At 32.0% G+C, this 18,050-nt stretch overlaps 1 protein-coding gene across 4 annotated transcripts in view; it reads left to right on the forward strand.

The window, feature by feature from the left end:
- The window catches only part of CSN3 (COP9 signalosome subunit 3), a 114,972-nt gene that overhangs the window by 60,882 nt on the left and 36,040 nt on the right, over positions 1–18,050 (forward strand). For all 4 annotated transcript variants that reach the window (XM_035372719.2, XM_035372720.2, XM_035372721.2 and 1 more), the window contains 2 exons: positions 574–687; positions 11,194–11,274. In XM_035372719.2, coding sequence (XP_035228610.1) covers positions 574–687; positions 11,194–11,274 — 195 coding nt within the window. The remainder of the gene's footprint in view (positions 1–573; positions 688–11,193; positions 11,275–18,050) is intronic.

An 18,050-nucleotide genomic window follows, 5' to 3' on the forward strand; every position in this document is an offset into this window, starting at 1 on the left:
TGGTTTTATGCAATTGCAGAAGATAAATTTAAAAATATGCTTGGTAATGTTTTGGAAACTTTAACGATTATATTCCTCAAGATTGTAATTTGAAATTTTCGGATTACAATTTATTCACTGAAATAAATGTTCATACATATTTTTCATGGTTGAAAAATAGGTTGGTCCTGATAATATACAAGAATTGCTTCGGTAAATGTAAGAAAATTTTATAAAAGTGTAAATGTAAAATATATCCTACCATTTTAAAGAAATTTGAGAATTTATCCTGTAAATGTATGAAATTTATAGAATTTATGAGTGCATATCATACCTTAGAATTTTAAGGAATTTAATAATTATTTGGAATAACCAAAAAATTCTTTGAAGTACTAAAGTGAATTTTTAAGAATTTTACAGTGTATTATTTTGAGATTCTATATATATATATATATATATATTTTTTTTAAGGTTGGCATTAGATAATTAAAAAATTATATCTTTTATATTAAAATTAGGAAAGTGATTTATGATTATGTGCCGTTTATGTAATATAAAACGTAAATAAATTCAAGCTTTAATATGTTTTATTAGATTGAAGATGGTCAGATCTTTGCTTCCATTAACCAAAAAGATGGAATGGTTGTCTTTCTTGACAATCCTGAAAAGTACAATACTCCTGGCATGTTTCAATATGTGGAAGATGAAGTAATTTTCTCATTTTGTATAAAAATTTATTATTAATGCATAATTATAATTTTGTAGTAATGAAAAATTTTTAATTAGAGTTTTTGTTGAACAATGAATCTATGGATCATGTTATTTATGCAATTAATACATATATTTCAGTAATATAGCATAATTAATATAATCTGTTATTTATTTAGTATATGAATGTTTACCAAATTTTTGTTTTGCTTGTTCTTCAATTAATAAAATAAGTGCAAAAAGAAAAAAAAAAAATTATAATATTCTTTCTCATCTTGCATGTATCTCTTTATATGTTTTAATACGGTACGATGAACCACAGGTGCAAAAGAATATTCTTTCCCTGCTTCCTACTCATATGAATTTTGTTGAATCATTTGCATGTAATGAAAGATTATCATCTGTTATTAGGAATTATTATTTTTTTAAATTTAATTCAAATAGCAGAAGAAGCTGTTGGTAGTCACCACCAGAGTTGAAAAAAGGGGTAGGCTTGTTGGAGAACTTTCAAATATACGTTCTGGAATTGGACAATCCATTCCAGAACTGATTTAAAGAACCAATTCACTTTACTGAGTGAATTTACATCGATTCCAGAAAATGAATTTGCAGCTCTTTTACGGGGTTTATATACCATTTTTGGTGTTCTGTAATTCGAAGTTAAATCCAATTAGTGCTTTGCTCATGTTTTACCCAATCTTATTTCTGTACTCTGAAATTCTGCTGTGCGAGGACCTGCAACCATTTGTCGCTTTTGAAGTTTTTAACAAACTATATAATTAGTCTGGAAAAGAATGAATTTCAAATGAAATAAATTTACGATTAAAATTGGGAAAATAACCTGTAGGAGATCAGGAGATCTTCTTAGAGCTATACTTCTGTACCACATCTGCCATTTGTGAATGTTTGTTGCCTCAGTCCAGATCATGACTCTGTAGTTCTTGGAGAATGTATTTCAGCTTTATGATGAATGGTCCAAGAAACCTGATAGGGTCATAAATAGCACCCACTGGTGGAAAAATAAATCTTCCAATTCTGTTCTTGACGAACTTATTGATAGTCCTTTCACATTGAAAGAAATACTGTCGGCTCATGGGTCCCTAACCAGACTCAATATCTAGGATGGTGAGTCATGTCCTGTAATTGAGATCCTTTCCTCATCAATGTTGAACCCACCAGTTCCCAGACCAGTGGAACCCGTGGAAATTAAGGAATTTAGAGCCAGGAATAAAGGTAAATCCAAGTCAGTCGCTCCAAAACAAAAGTTTGAAAAAGAAAACTTCGCAGCTCAGAGTGATAAAGGCAAATTGTGTTTGCAACGTACGGGGACTGACCATGATAGAAATTCTTGTAAATTTAAGACAAGTATCTGCAGGTTTGTAAGAAAATTGGGAACATTGAAAGGGCATGCTACAACGCTAAAAACGCTGAAAAAATGAAAGAGAAAAAAAAAAAAAAAAAACAATTACATGTAGGAAATGAAAACACAGTTCCTATAAACAGCATTCATTTCAGTGAGGTGAAAAATAGGAAACTGCCCATAATGGTCCAAGTGAACATAGAAGGAAAACCGGTAGCTATGGAACAGGATACAAGGAGTGCAGTATCGGTAATGAGTTTGAAAAATTTCGAGAAAGAAAATTAAAAATACAAGTCTGGTATTCAAAACATATAATGGAGAAAAATTGATGCCTTTAGAATTTACTACAGTTAATGTAGAATGTAAAGGTCAAAGTAGAAACTTAAAGCTTTACATTGTTAAAGAAAATCTTGATACAATATTTGGTCAAGAGTGGATTTCAAAGATAAATTGAGATTGATTTCAAGACTTTTCTTTCAATTTCTGTTTTCAAGTCAATTTCTGTTTCTCAAAAAAATTAAAAAATAGTTTAATTGTAATTAAAAAAAAGTATTCTCAAACTGATAAAGAAGTCTTATCAATCGTCTGGGGAATGGAAAATTTTTTCCTGTCCTTAAAAAGCAGAAAATTTGCATTAATTAGAGATCATAAACTTCTTGTTGCAATTTTTGGCTCAAAGAAAGGCATGCCAGTTTTGGCAGCTGCAAGACCCCTGCTCTACACCTTGGCTTTACAGTCATTCCAATTTTACATTATTTACCATAAAACAAACAAGTAGGGTAATGCTGATTTTCTGTCACGATTACCGACTAACTCATAGCTACTGTCTATTCATGATAATGTAACTATTTTTTAATTACAGCTGATTAAAACTCTTCACATTACGGACAGAGATTTGGCTAAAGAAACTGAAATTGATGCAGAACTCGGTCCTTTGCTATGAATACTTCAAAGCGGCAGTGAATTGAAAGAAAAGGAGATGGAGTACAGTCTCCAAGATGGCTATATAATATATGGCCAATGCGTTTGTATTCCAAAACAATACCTTGAGAATATTTTGAAAAAGTTGCACCACAGACACTTAGAGACTGTAAAGATGAAAGCAATTGCTAGATCTTGCGTATTTTGAAACGGTATAAAGATATCAAAAATACCTCTAAAGCCTGTTTTGAATGTGCAAGATTTTCTGAAGGTAAAGAAGGGCTCATCATTGGAAGTACCCGAGCACTCCAACGGGACGTATTCACATCGATTATGCGGAATCTATTTTTGAGTATATGTTCTTGATAATAGTCGATGCTCACTTGAAATAACTTGAAGCCTACCCAAAGAAATCAAGTTCAACTTTCTAAACAATAGAATGATTACAGGACTCTTTTTGCATGATTTGGGTTACCAATGCTGTTAGTGAGTGATAATGAACCACAATTCACTTCACATGAGTTTTAAGATATTTCTACAGAGTAATGGAATCAAATGTAAAACTAGAGCACCATTTAAACTGTCTAGTAATTGGTAGGCTGAACGGTATGTGTGTACAGTAAAGCAGTTCTTAAGGACCATGCAAAATTATCCAGGAACTTTGAGACAAAAATTCAGTACATTTTTAATGCAGTACAGAAAAGCTCTGAATTTAGCTATTCTACAGAGCCCTGCAGTGCTGATGTTGAAGAGGGAAATTCGAACAAGAATAGACTTACTGAGACCAGATCTCAAAAGGAATGTGGAAGGCAGAGTTGGAAAAGGAACCTGTGAGTTTGAAGACTGAGGATTTAGAGTTGGCTATAAAGTGGCAGTAAGAAATTATTGCCAAGGTGACAGACAGATGATGGAAATCTGGAACCATCTAAATTCAATGATGAGCATTTTCATTACACTATAAATGTAAATGGTCAGCTATGGAGGTGACATGTCGTTCAGATCCATGATGGAGGAACCATAATTGATGATAGCTGCATATGTCCACCTCCAGCTCTTGCGATTTCCAAAGAGCCAGATAAGAGTGGAATTCCAGAACTATCCAATGATAATAGCCACCAGATAGACAAGTTTGTGTCGTCTTCTGAGCCCAAGGTTTTACCAGATGTTCCATCCACTGTACCTGCTGCTGATACAACCAAGGTTACCAAAGAAAGCAGCTGTGCCACAATCTTTGCATCGGTCCACCAGAATTCGATGATCACCAAATAGACTGAACTTGTGATAAAGGGGAAGGGATGTGGTATATCGAGAACTAAATCGTAATCAAACTTGAAGCTGGCGCAATGCCAACCATCACCAAGCATGTGGAGTTATTGTAAACCAGAATTGAGATAGAGTATGCCAGTAGTAGGAGTGTATATGTGAGTGATGATGTGTTCTGTATATAATAAAGTGTCATTTAATTAAATGCAGTGTCTTGTGCAATAAGTACCCACTAAAGACATGGTAGAATCCTCTAACCCATTCACAATGGGTATCTCTGTTACTGAAGTGAAGCGTTGTCTTGGGATGGTGTGTTAACCGGATACGTTGTCTCATAGGGATGGGCAATTCGTGCTGCTAAGCCTAACTTTGGAAAAAAATTTGTGTAAATTAAATTTTTCATTCAATTGTTCCAATTTTTGGTACATTATGAGAAGAACATTCAGGTAGTTCTCAGAATTAATTTTAAACCTTTATTATTATATTTTCGTTAAAAATTTTATAAAATACTCCTTCTAGAATAATATGATTTTTCCCTTATCCAACAAATAAATATATATGGAAAAATATCCAAACAATCACAGATTTTATTTAACACAACACATAATTGAAATAAAAAAAAATATTAAAACTGTCTTTCATAAAAATTCAACATGCAAGCAACGGAAAGGAAGCAATATTTCGAAAAAGAGACAGTGACAATTGAAAAAGAGACAATATTCTTTGAAACATGTGTACTCAACGTTGCATATGTCACAGGAATAGAATATCTGCTGCTATTTAACTCATCAAATTTGACTCATTTAGCATTTGTGTATGTTGTTCTACGGTCAGATAGTGCTTTTCGTTTTGCCATTTAAAAACAGCAACAAACAAAAAATAAATAAATAAATAAAATAAAAGTTTTGCTAAGAGAAGAACATGTACTCCACTGGATATAAAAATAAGAAAAATGAATAAATTAAATTAAAAAGTATTCCAGACCATTGTGAACATGTGCATTTGTTTATATAAAATGACCCAGTAAGAGCTATTACATTACTCAACACTAACGAATTGGCATTTGTGTATATTCTACTTTCAGATACTGCTTTGGTTTGCCATTAAAAAAAAAAAATGGGTTTTGCTTACGATACAAAATATTCATCTCAATGCTGGAAAAATCTAAAAGTAATAAAAAAAAAGGAAAAATCTAAGAGTAATTAAAAAGAAAACTCTAAAGATAGAACATCTATCCTTCTATATCGTAAAAATAAAAAGCACCAGTGAGAACACCTGCATTTATTTATATCAAATGAGGCAGTTAAAGAGACATTTCATTGCTCAACACCCACCTAGGAAAAATAAAAAACACTGGGTAGGAATGAAGGTAAACATATTTAACTTTTGATATATTTCACCATAACAGACATACAGCTACATCTAGCGGCAATAAAAAATACTAATTAAATGTTCTATCTAAAAAGTCAAATGTGGTATGCCTGGCCATAGAGGGAATTAAGTGGCGATTCAAATAGGACAGACCCAGCCGTGAGGTAACGTTTGCTGCAAGAGTCCTATCACCTAATAAAGACTTTAAAAATAGTAAATTTTGTCAACCTTAGTTAAATTAGAATTATTATGCATAGAATTTAAAAACTGATTCTAAAGGTCCTAAGCATTCTGAAGGCTGTCCATAGAATTAGAAAAGCGAAAGATTAGGAAGTTTATTTCTGCTTTCTGAATGCACAGTTTTATTTTTTATGCACCTTTTTTCTTTGTTTGTTTGTTCTACTGACTGATATGGAACTTTTCAAATTTTGTTAATTTTGTTTTGCACCTTTAAATGGTAATATTTTTTAATTATATTTATCTAACATGTTAATTTCAACCTTAATTTTGTTTCCTTCCTTCAACAATTTATCAATATCTTAATTTAATATGTTAGCAATTTCAATTTTACTATTCAGCTGTTCTAAATAGGAATCGCTTATATCTGTGTTGATATCAGATTCATTCAAATATTTGTTTAATTTTTCCACAAACTTTAAAGTTTGTTCTCGATGTATGCCATAGATATGTCATAGATTTAATAATTTCTAGCAATAAATTTTACTGTTCAAATATTAAAAAAAAATGGTTTTAGAATTCTAAGAAAACCGATTGCCATTTTCATTAACAATTTCTAAGAAAACAAAATCCCCTTTGCTTGCAAATAAATTCAGGGTGGCCACTTTACCTGGAAAACCGGGAAAGGTCAGAAAATTTGAAAATAGACCAAAAAAAGTCAGGGAATTTAAATATTTTAGTCTAAATCTGGAAAGGTCAGGAAATTTTGTACTGCGATCTGGAAAAAAGCGATTTTCGTGCCAAAGTCGAAAGCGAACAGTTTCTTGGCGAATCATGTATTTTGTCAGCGTCATTTGGACAGCAAACGTAGAGCCAGTTTTTGCAGCAACAATCAGATTTTCTTTTAGAACGGCAAAGCAAGTTTCCAACATCTTTGGTTTTGAGTAACTTCCAGAATCCAGAGATTCACTTGCGCATGTGCAGTGCATGTTGAACGAAAGTAACTCCTCCCCCCATTCTCTTACTAAAAATCTTTTAAGCTTTTTCTTCTTTCTTAAATGCCTCATTTGTCATTTTGTACTGAAATAAAAAAAAATAATAGCCAGTCATTCAGGCTAATCATTTAATATATCTATATTCACCAAAATACTGTCTATTTTTGTAATTTCGTTTTTAACTCTTAAGAAAATAACTTTATTTTAATGTTATTCATATCATTTAAGGTGTCTTCTTCCTTCTAAATATATTTGTTATTAGTTAATAATGCTTTCAAATTTCAGGCAATTTTTGTCTGGTGTACGTTTGAAACTAATTCTAACAGTAATACGACATACCATCACAAAATTTAGTGCACATTCGTATGCACTTGTATACTCTTTTGCAAAAAAATCGAAGCACCATGAAGGAAGTTTTTGTTTCTGATGAAATTGAATATGTATATAGCTCGTGCACGGATAATAAAATGATTAAAAAAATCACATAGTACCTGTTCACGGCTCACAATCACCCATTGAGTGTTCAAATTAGTAGTTGGTTGAACTGCCCCTGGCAGCAATGGATGCTTGAATTCATCGAGGCAAGGAGTGGTAGAGGTTCCTAATGTCATCCTGCGACCAATTCTTCCAGGCATTCATCAGTTGTCGCTCCAGATCTGTGATATTTTGTGGTGCCCTAATCTAGCGACATACTATGTCCCAGACATGCTCAATTGGTGAAAGGTCTGGTGACCTTGTTGGCCAAGGAAGAGTATCAACCGCACAGAGAAAGTCCAGAGATATGCGAGCGGTATGTGGCTTGGCACTATGTTGTTGGAAAATAACCGCAGGATGATGTGAAATGAAGGGTAATGCAACCAGCCGCAGGATGGTATCAACATATCGTTGAGCTGTTAAAGATGTACGGAAGATGACTAAAGATGACTTACTGTCATAAGAAATTGCACCCCACACCATCACACCAAGGATTGTGACTGTATGCCTTTGTAAAACAAAGGCTAATTGGGACTGCTGACCTCGTCCTCTTCAGACATGAATATGGTGGTCATCTGCTGCAAGAGTGAAGTGATCACTGAACACTATATGATGCCAGTTTGATGGTAGCCATGATGATCAGCTGCGATACCACTCCAGACAACTTCGCCGATGTTGTGGGGTCAAAGGCAAACATCTTAAAGGCCTCTGTGAGCTTAACTCTGCCTCAGAAAAGCACCATGAGATGGTGGACGGTACCATGGGAGGTATAGACGTGGCTGTAGTGCGTTGAATAGTTGACAATGATACCGTTAGAGCAGTTCGGGCATGGCGAACAATCATCCTTTCTTGCCTCACATTTGTGCTCCTTGGCTTTCCAGAGCCTTCATTTCATCGGCAGTTTCCTTGTAGCAACCATTACTGTCAACATCTTTGCACAGCAGTGTGAGTATGCTGCAGGTGACGGCCTATTGCTCGATATGATTACCCAGCTTCACGCAACCTACAATGCGACCATGTTCGAAGTCATTTAGTTGTCTGTAAGGTCTTCAATATCATCGTAATGGCATCTTTAATTGCTTCTTTGCGGAATTACACTGGCAGCAACAAAATAGAAGATACATTTTCCACCTCTGTTACTGGTTTTATACTTTGCGAATTGCGCACGAGAAATGTGTGCTATGATCGCAATTCCTGTTCATTTGCCTTGAAACTTTGATCGTTTGTATGTCCCATCAAGATGTTTTTGCATACCAAATTTCATCACAATCGCAAAAGTTCTTCTTGGTGCTTCAATTTTTTTTGGAAAAGAGTGTATATGCTGCTAAATAAGTATAAAATTACTGAATTTATTTTAAAATATCATTAAATAGATTTTTCTTCCTTTAGCTGCAAAATGTCTGCAGAAAAGACATTTTTTAATCCCGATTGGGCAGATTCTAATCTCAATGGAGTGGAGAACGCAACTTCTATTATAGTTATAAAATTAAATGCTTTGGAGATTTTATATATATATACAAAGTCATATGTAATTGGCAAATTTTAGTGTTTTCTAGTGGTACCATAATTAATTTACCCTCAATGCAGTTAACGCACAGTATGTGGATAGCCTGGAATTTTCTTGAAACACACCTGGAAAAGTCGGGGAATTTTCATTCTCCTGTTTGAGTTGCAACCCTGTAAATTCTAATGTTCTAAATATCAACTCAAAACAATCAGTAAATATGAAAATTAAACGCTAACTTGGTTTCAAAAGGTTACTCTGAGATGTGGCATAGTGGTTATTAATGTCATTCGGGATTTGGTATGAACAAAATTTTGAAACTACATTGTCCTTTTATATTTTAATGAAACACCAACAAGGTACATAATGTAAAAAATAGAATATTCTCTTTCAGTGCAGGAGCAATGAAAAGTTGCAACAAACTAAAAACAAGAGGATAACATAAATTGTTTAGGGAGGGGAAATTTGAACTTAAAGGACCAAAAATTTTATGATGCAAAGTGCCTGTTTTCAATGTTTTTACTTGATGACAATGTGGAATTGTATGCCTCTGATTATACTCTGGTTTCATTTAGAAAAATGTTTCCCTTTAGTGAAATCACCAAGAAATATTCATCTGCAAGAATAAAAACAACTCCAATTGTTAAAGAAATGAATGTGAAAAATAAATCTTCATTTGATGATTAGATTAAAACATCTCCTTTCTGCCTTTTTGTAGAGGGAAGTAATAATACGAATGCAAATCCAGTTATAGTAACCTTTTTTTAGTACTCGGCCTTCTGAAGATGAGAGATTCTGCAGGCTTTAATGTAGTATGCATAATTATTAGAACTTATACCTTTACTTAATTTAATCACTTAATTAGTTAATTACTTTTATTTTATTTAATTACTTAATTATAATTTTAACTTAGAAGGAACATGATGTATTTATTAACTATTTTGCTGTTGGGGCAGACAATGCAGTAGTAATGGTAGGTTTAAAGACTGGTATTAACAGATACCTTGAAAAGGAAAAATTCAAATTTGCAGATTATGAGCAGCTCTTACAACCACTTTTTACATTTTTTTAAGGAAGAAGTCAATACTTTTAGAATTAAAATGCTATTGAAAAATATAAAATGCTTATAGTAAATGAAGATGGGGGTTACTACTTCCAATATTAAAAATTAGTATAAGAAAAAGTTGCAGCTGTTAAGGCAATTGATGGGATATCTTTGTTTGCCAAATGATTGGGAGTCAAATAATGATCATCTAAGAATAATGTAATTTAGTGATTCAGTATCAGATGTCATCTAGTTATTCCTATATTTTTTAAATTGGCCATGTAATTTGTTTTCCATCATTGAAACTGTGGGATATCGTGTAATTTTTTATTGTACTAATTATCTGTCTTCAAGTCTCCTAGCAAATTTTATCATTTAACATTATCATTATGACATATTCTACCCACAAAATCTTTATACAGTACAAAGTCTGTAATCTGGACGTCCATTATCTGGAATGATCTATAATCCGGACCTCAAAGCCACAAACTTACGCATGCACATTTAATGCGCGCGTCCACAATGCATGCGCATAAAGCCAGTAAAGCTTGCATGCTTCCAATCGTGAAGAAAGTAACAGAGAACGTTATTGAAAACGGAAAAATTTTGATTGACAAGTTAGTCGGTATTCTTGACACAGCAATTACAGGACTTGAACTGTGGAACTTCGTAACTGAACAAGAAATCATGTTTGTTTATAGAATTGAAGAGGGAGTATTAGCACAAAAAATGAAGCAACTTAAACAACTTACATTGATAAAATGTTTACTAAAGTAAACAAATAAATATTAAGTTTTTTGGGGGGTAAATTTTGATACCCTTTAGATCATAATTGCTCTTTATTTCATAAATTATAATTTCATACTTTCAATTGTATAATTTCTGCATGCCATCTTACCAGATTTAAATTGTTGATCTATAATCCAGAACCACCGAAGTCCCGATGAGTCCAGATTACGGACTTTGTACTGTATGTGGTTGGACCTTACCTGCAGTCTTTCAAACCATTTTCATATTATCCTTGTTTGATTACTGACTTCTTTGTTCCACATTTCATAAGTACCAGAATATTATCTTGCTGTCGTAATCATATCATTGACAGATATATCTAAAATGATCCATTTTATGTAGTGAAGTATGTAAGCTTTTTTTTCCCCTGACTTGCTCTAAAATATAGCTTCTCATTTAGCTTTTGCATAATGACGTACTTCATCAGTTAAGTTCCTTTCCCTCTGTTAAAGATTAGTTAAGTAATGGTTTTCGTATGTGCTGTTTTGCCCAGTTATTGCAGAAATATTTTTTTAAAATTTTCTTTTAAATATTCTGTAATAATTGTTTAATAAAATTATAATTTTTAATCCTAAGTGAAACAAAACATTAATTTTGCTGTTTGTAGATGAAGAGATGCATTCTTTTGGATGAAAAGTTAAAGCAAATGGATCAGGATATAATAATTAATCCGAAGTATATTCAGAAGGTATGTATAAAGTTGTTTGTGATTATATGCATAAAGCCAGTTGTTGGATGAAACGTCTTAACTGTACCATAATTTTAAGTTTCTATTTGAAAATATAATTTGCTTGTAATAACTTTGTATCAGTGAATCGTTTTAGAATGTGTATATTAAAAATTTAGGGGTTAAATAATGAAACTGAAATATCTGGCTGTAGAATTTAATACAAGACCCCCCCCCAAAAAAAAAGAGTGCTTTCAGACATTGATTAGTTACTGTTTAAAGTTAATTCATTGTGAAAAAATATGTTTTCTTTCTATGTATTTTTATCATTAAAATATTTTAATTGTTGAGAAAATTCTTTGAATTTTTAATGACATTGGTTGGTAAGTATGCACAAAAAATTTAGTCCAACCCTTTTTATTGGAGTACTACATACCTAAAGCCATGGTTCACAACACTTTAAATGGAGAAACTATGAAGAACTTAGATTAGTGTAAGGATATTCTGGCACTAAAGAATCAGTCTTTTGCCGATCTGAGTTTTAATAAGTGACGGCTTTTCTATTGATTGGTACATGTTTGGTTTGGTTCCTGAAAATGTGAATGTATAAGCAGTTGAGTTAATTAACCAGTAAATTTAATAAGTGGCAGGTACTGTATAGCTTTCTGCAGAAAATTGTGTGCTATGGTTTGTCCAGAAGCAGAAAAGGCCCAAAGTTTGCTAGAGAGAAAAATAGAACGTTATTGTTAACTAAGTAGATCATTGATAAATATGCTTCAAAAGAAATTCATATACGTAATTGAACAGAAATGTTCCCAGTGTCACATTGAAATAAGTTTAATGTGGTATATAGTTTTCCCACTGGGTGCAACATGAAAATGTTAAAAATCAGAAGGTTATGTTTTACTTTTCTTGTTACTTTATATTGAAATTTTCCTCTTAATTTTTTTCTGAGATAAATTGTTTTAGGTTACTGTAGTATTTTTAATATTTCCTGGTACATTTTTTACCTGCTGCCCACCATACATATGTAAGAAAGGTAATGTGTTTGGTTAAAAATTCGTTGGCAAATTTTCAGTGAATAAGCATAAATTAAAGTCCCTTAAAGTAATAAAAAGTAATAAAAATGCAACACATTTTTATTACTTTTTACAGTGATATCTGTGTGTATGCAGGTGGCAGTTTTTTCATTCATGTCAACTCGATCAAATTTCCATTTTGCATATTTATCAAGGTTACACGCTACTGGTTAAATTCATAAAAAGTCAGGAAATTCGAAAAATGACCAAAAAATTTTTTTCCTTTTTTAACAAACACCTTATTTGTCATTTTATAGTAAAATAAAAAATAGTAATTAGTCATCTAAGGCTAACCATTTAATATTATATTCGCCAAAATATTGCTGATTATTGTAACTCAGTTTTTAAGTAATTAACTTAATTTTAATGTTATTCATATCATTTAATGTGGCTTCTTCCCTCTAAATTTATTTATTTATTAGTTAATAATACTTTCAAATTTCAGGCAATTTTCTCTGGCATAATCCTGAAACTAATTCTAGCGATACGATGACATGCTGTCACGAAATTTAATGCACATATTTTTTCCTTATGTATGCTGCTAAATAAATATAAAATACCTGAATTTATTTTAAAATTTCGTTAAATAGGTTTCTTTCATTTAGCTGCAAAATGTCTAAACAAAAAGACATTTTTTAATCCAGATTGGGCAGATTCTAATCTCAAACGTTAGTGGAGAAAATAACTCCTATTATAATGGTAATGTTCTGGGGATTATATATATATATGTCATATGTAATCGGCAAATTTTTTGTGTTTTCAAATGGCACCATAATTAATTTACCTCTCAGCACAGTAAATGTGTGCTATGCAAACAGACTGGAATTAAAAAAAAAAAAAAGAAAAACTCGAAAAGTCAGGGAATTTCATTCTGCTCTTTGAGTGAAACTATGATTTAAGCTTTCTGCGTTGATAAATTTATTAGATTTTGGACAACTGAAAGTGGTACATTGCTTGAAGCCCATAACATTTTTAACAAAAAACTGTTTTAAAATTTAATCTAAAACCTTTCAATTTTATTATCATTAAGGCTTTTTTATCAATGGAAACAAATTAGATATTGGCTAAAATTGGTAAACTGAAAATGATGCTTTACTTCAAGCTCTGAACAGAGTTTAGGGAAAAGTTAAATAGTATAATTCAGAATTCTCAAATTTGATATTTAAAACTCACATATGTAATCATGATTGAGAACAACATATTAGATTGTGGCCAAATGCAATAAACCAGAAGTGGTACTCTAATTAAATTCATTACAAATTTTCTTGGAAAAATATAGAATTGCTGTGTTTAGAATTTAAAATAATGCAGCACATATTAAGACGGTTTCTGTTATATCTGTATATGATATTTATTTATATAAGGATATAAAAGAGAAAATTTTGTATAATATTTCATTTGCTAATCTCCCAAATTCTTGCAATGAAGGCATGTTATCAAAAACTTCACTTGTTATTCTCTTGCATTATTAGATTATGAGGCACAAGAATAAACAGCAAATTCAAAAACAGTTATTGCATTACTTCTTACTGATCCCAGAATGTGTTGCAGTCACTGTTCAACTGTCATTCCAAAAATTAACAAGCATTCTTTTCTGATACCTAAATATCGTGAGGATATATGTGTAGATCAAAATGAATTTAGATTTGTCAATACTGCAGAATCAACAAAGAAGAAAAATTGTGGTATTCATTTCAAGCCATTTATTTTAAATACATTATGAACACATTCTTTAATTAAAAACCATTTATATGTTGTTCTACTTTCCAATAAAATGCAATTTTTATAAAAAGAAATAAAGGAGCAAACATTTAATTCTGTTGATGCAAATTTAGGAAAAAGCAGTTTTTACAAATGTCTAGGTATACCTAATGAAGTATAATCTAAAATTTTGAATTACAAAACTTTTTATTTATTGAAACAACAAATTAGGTTTTGTTTGTTTGCAAAACCAGCATTAATACTTTACTCAAAGCTTGTTACTATTTAAATCGGGAAATTGGCCAGAAGTCATGTACTGGCCACATCATAACATCTATTAACTTTTTATGACAAAAAGAAAAGTTCCAAGTAACCTCTTGATTAAAATCACAATTGAATTTTTCACAGATGATATTGAAAAATAAAAAGAAAATCTGAACAGATTCAGATTTTCGTGTCACACCAGAGGTTTTGTATGCTCTTGGACTCACTTCTGTTAACACTTTATTTTAAAAAATTGTATAGTGTTAAGCGTGGGCATATATTTTTCTGTATTTTTTAGTCTATGCTCAGTTTTCTCAATTACTTTTTTTTCTTTTTATTATTAATCTTTTGCATGTTGAACATTATTTATTAAATATTATGTTCTTCACATGTACTTCTTATAATTCAACAGCAGAACCACCAAAAATTTAAAAACATTGTATCTTTAGAATTCCAGATACGTTACTAAATGTTGCCATGTATTTTTTAACACTTTATTTCTGTAAAAACTAACCTCTTCTGCAGCCAGCCATCTAAGCTAGTTATTATAAGAAAGAAAATGTGTATAATGATTTCATTGAGTCCGCCTAGTATAATTTTTATAAAAAACATTTAATATTTTTAATTAGACCTCTTATGACTCAGCAGTATCACACGCTTGGGATAAAAATACTTTATTGTATTTGCCACTGCTTGCTTTCATATCACTGAGTTTGTTAATTAAAATTTCACTAAATTGTTACAGAATATAAAATAAATATTCAAAAAATATTCAAAATTCGATCTTCCAGGTGTTAGGTGACCTACACATATTCAAAATTTGGTGGCTCCAAGTGCCATCATTTTTCCATAATGCTAGGAACATACATACATACATACATAGAGATTCTTCATTATTTAATTTTTTAATGATACATGAACATTTGATGGCAGCAATTTGAAAAGTGATTCAGTTAAAAAGTGCATTTCTAGACCACTGGCTAAAAAAAAACTGGTGAAAGAAGAAAAGAATTGAATACAAAAGAAAGAAAAAATTGAGAAATGGAAATTCATCAAAACTGTTTTACAATTGCAAGACTGAAATTTGGAGTGAAAAATTGGTGAAATTTGGGGTTTAAATTCAATAAGTAATTCTTCCAAAAAGTATTAACACAACTCGGAAGAAAACGTGTTTGAAGCTAGAGAATTTAGCAAATTTCAAATAAAAGTTGAAAAGAAAGAACATGCTGAACAAAATTTATCGGAAAGGATACTAAAATTGTCAGCTAGAAAAGTTCTGCATGTTTACTTAATTTATGGCAATTCCTGCTACCAATTATTACTACTCCCTTTTTTTTACCCTTTTTATTATTTAAATCTTTCATATCGGTAACAGTTTGCTTGCTTTATTAAGTTATCACAGTTCAAAAAAACAGTTCTAATCACTTCAAAATTAACACATTAAGCACCATTAGGGTCCAAATACTCACAACATCAACTGCTATCTATCCAAAATGCAACACCATGAAGGAAGCATAAATACAGCATAAAATATGCATTATGCGATACCATAATAGATTATGCAAATGATTGATTTCAACACATGTGCATATCATAGTAACTGTAGCACTTTCTTCAATCCATATATAAAGAGAAGAAAGATTGTCATTTTGAATAGTGGGAATTGTTCTTGTGAGATTTTTTGTGTGTGCAGTTTCACTATGCCTCGTAGAAGAAAAACGAGCATCATTCAAGCATATTTTTGCTTTTGACTGAGTCAGAATTCATACAGAGATAGTGGATTATCCTTCCAGGAAATTGGTCATCGTGTTGGATGTAGCCAAGCAACATTCATACGAACATAGAAGCAGTGGATGCAGGAAGGAACAATTGATGGCCGGGAGCACTTTGCAGGAAGACAGGAATATTGTGCTTATGACATTGATGAAGTGCACTGTCACATCTGCAACTATATCGCAATGAATGCAGTCTGTAACACAACTGTTTGTGTTTGCATTACAATTCAATGTTGTTTACAGTAATGCAATAGACTGTCTGCTAGGTGTGCATTTCTTTGCTTACCACATGCTTGTAGTGATGTACTGAACTTTTATGCTTGTATGATACTTTTATGCTTGTAGTGATGTACTGAACAGCAGAGGTGGACATCTGAATAGCATGACATTGTTTTTTGGGCAGATTATGCTTCTGCCTACAGTACCAAGATGGTCAGATTATAGTTTGGGAATAACATGTAGAGAGGTTGCTTGACTAGTTGTGTCATGCATCTTCATACTGGTCTTGTATTTGGTGTATTGGGTATTGGATTCGACTCCTGCACCCCTAGTATTCACTATCAGTTCCCTTACCAGGCAATGCTGTATATCTGAGGTTTTGCAGCTTGTTCTCCTTCCTTACTTTCAGGGCTTGCCTCAGCAATATTTCAGCAGGACAGTGCATGACTGCATGTTGCACACAATGTGGAAGCTTTCTTCTTAATCCACCAGGCACTGTTACTCTAGCCTGTCATTCTCTAGATCAATCGCCCATCGAACATGCCTGGTTAGCAATTGAAAAATGCCTAGCTTAGCATGCCACATCCACAGGTACACCAGATGAACATTAGCTATGTATGGAGGCATCATAGGCTGCCATTTCTGAACAGCACATCTAAAGCTTTTTTCACTGAGTGCAGCAGCGATTATTGAAAAACGGGGAGGCAACACTCAATATTGAGTTTCTCATTTTTCTTGCCTCAAAGAAGGTTGTATTTCAAATCAATTGACATTCATACTATGTGTAATCTCTGAAATAAATTTGGCTTTGATATCTCTTGTTCTTTTTTGTGTTGCATTTGAAATAACGAACAGAGAATATTAGCCTAGCAGGCCAACTATATTAGTTTGGATACTCTGCCATGTTTCCAAATTTGGCAGCATGTATTCTAAAGAAAATTGAATGAAATGATGGTTTTAGTAATAATAAACTTTGGTAGACAAAATTAAATTTTCCCTCCTCGTGAGGCCTTGTATCCAAATGATTGTAAACTAATTATGATTAAAAAATACGATATATTTTACAAATATTTTGCATGTTATTAGGAAAGAATTAATAATGTGTTATTAAAATGATAATAATTATGGCCTAGACAGATTTTTTTGTACATTATTTATTGTCTAAAGTCGGTTTTTGGTTTCTTTGAAAATCTGAAATCCAGACATCCAATATCTGGACTTCCAAAACACCAGCAATTTTTTTTAGGAATTTTTTCTGAAAAGGGAAAAAAAATTTGATTCCAAGAGTTAGCATATATATTCAATGCTTCACACAAGGGTAGCAAAAATGTTTTCATAATAAAGCATGTGGAAGGTACTGATTCTTAATTTCATTTCAAGCACTAAATAAAATACTTTCATGTTACAGGAAGCACAATCATTTATTAGCATAAATTTGTATGATCAATAATTTCACTCCATAGCTGTCTTAAATGCTCAGCATACACCTAGAGCAAAACATTTTACTAAAGTTTATCGCTGATTTTATGGCTGCTGAGTATCATGTAACCTGTATGCCAGCCTAGCAAATGATTTTTTATTATTTTTTGTTTCATCACTGCATGATTGCCAACCCATGCCAGCTTGAGAAATGACTCGTGCAGTGATGTCTGAAATAATTTTATGTCGAACATCAGTAACTGAATGCCAGACAGTATGGTAACCTTTTATGATGATATTATGTTTGGGGAGGATTACAGACTTCAGCCAACGGCCTTGC

The sequence above is a fragment of the Stegodyphus dumicola genome, chromosome 5, assembly GCF_044657685.1.
Source record: "Stegodyphus dumicola isolate Sdum_Otavi_A_Nest chromosome 5, ASM4465768v1".
Classification (NCBI taxonomy): domain Eukaryota; kingdom Metazoa; phylum Arthropoda; class Arachnida; order Araneae; family Eresidae; genus Stegodyphus; species Stegodyphus dumicola.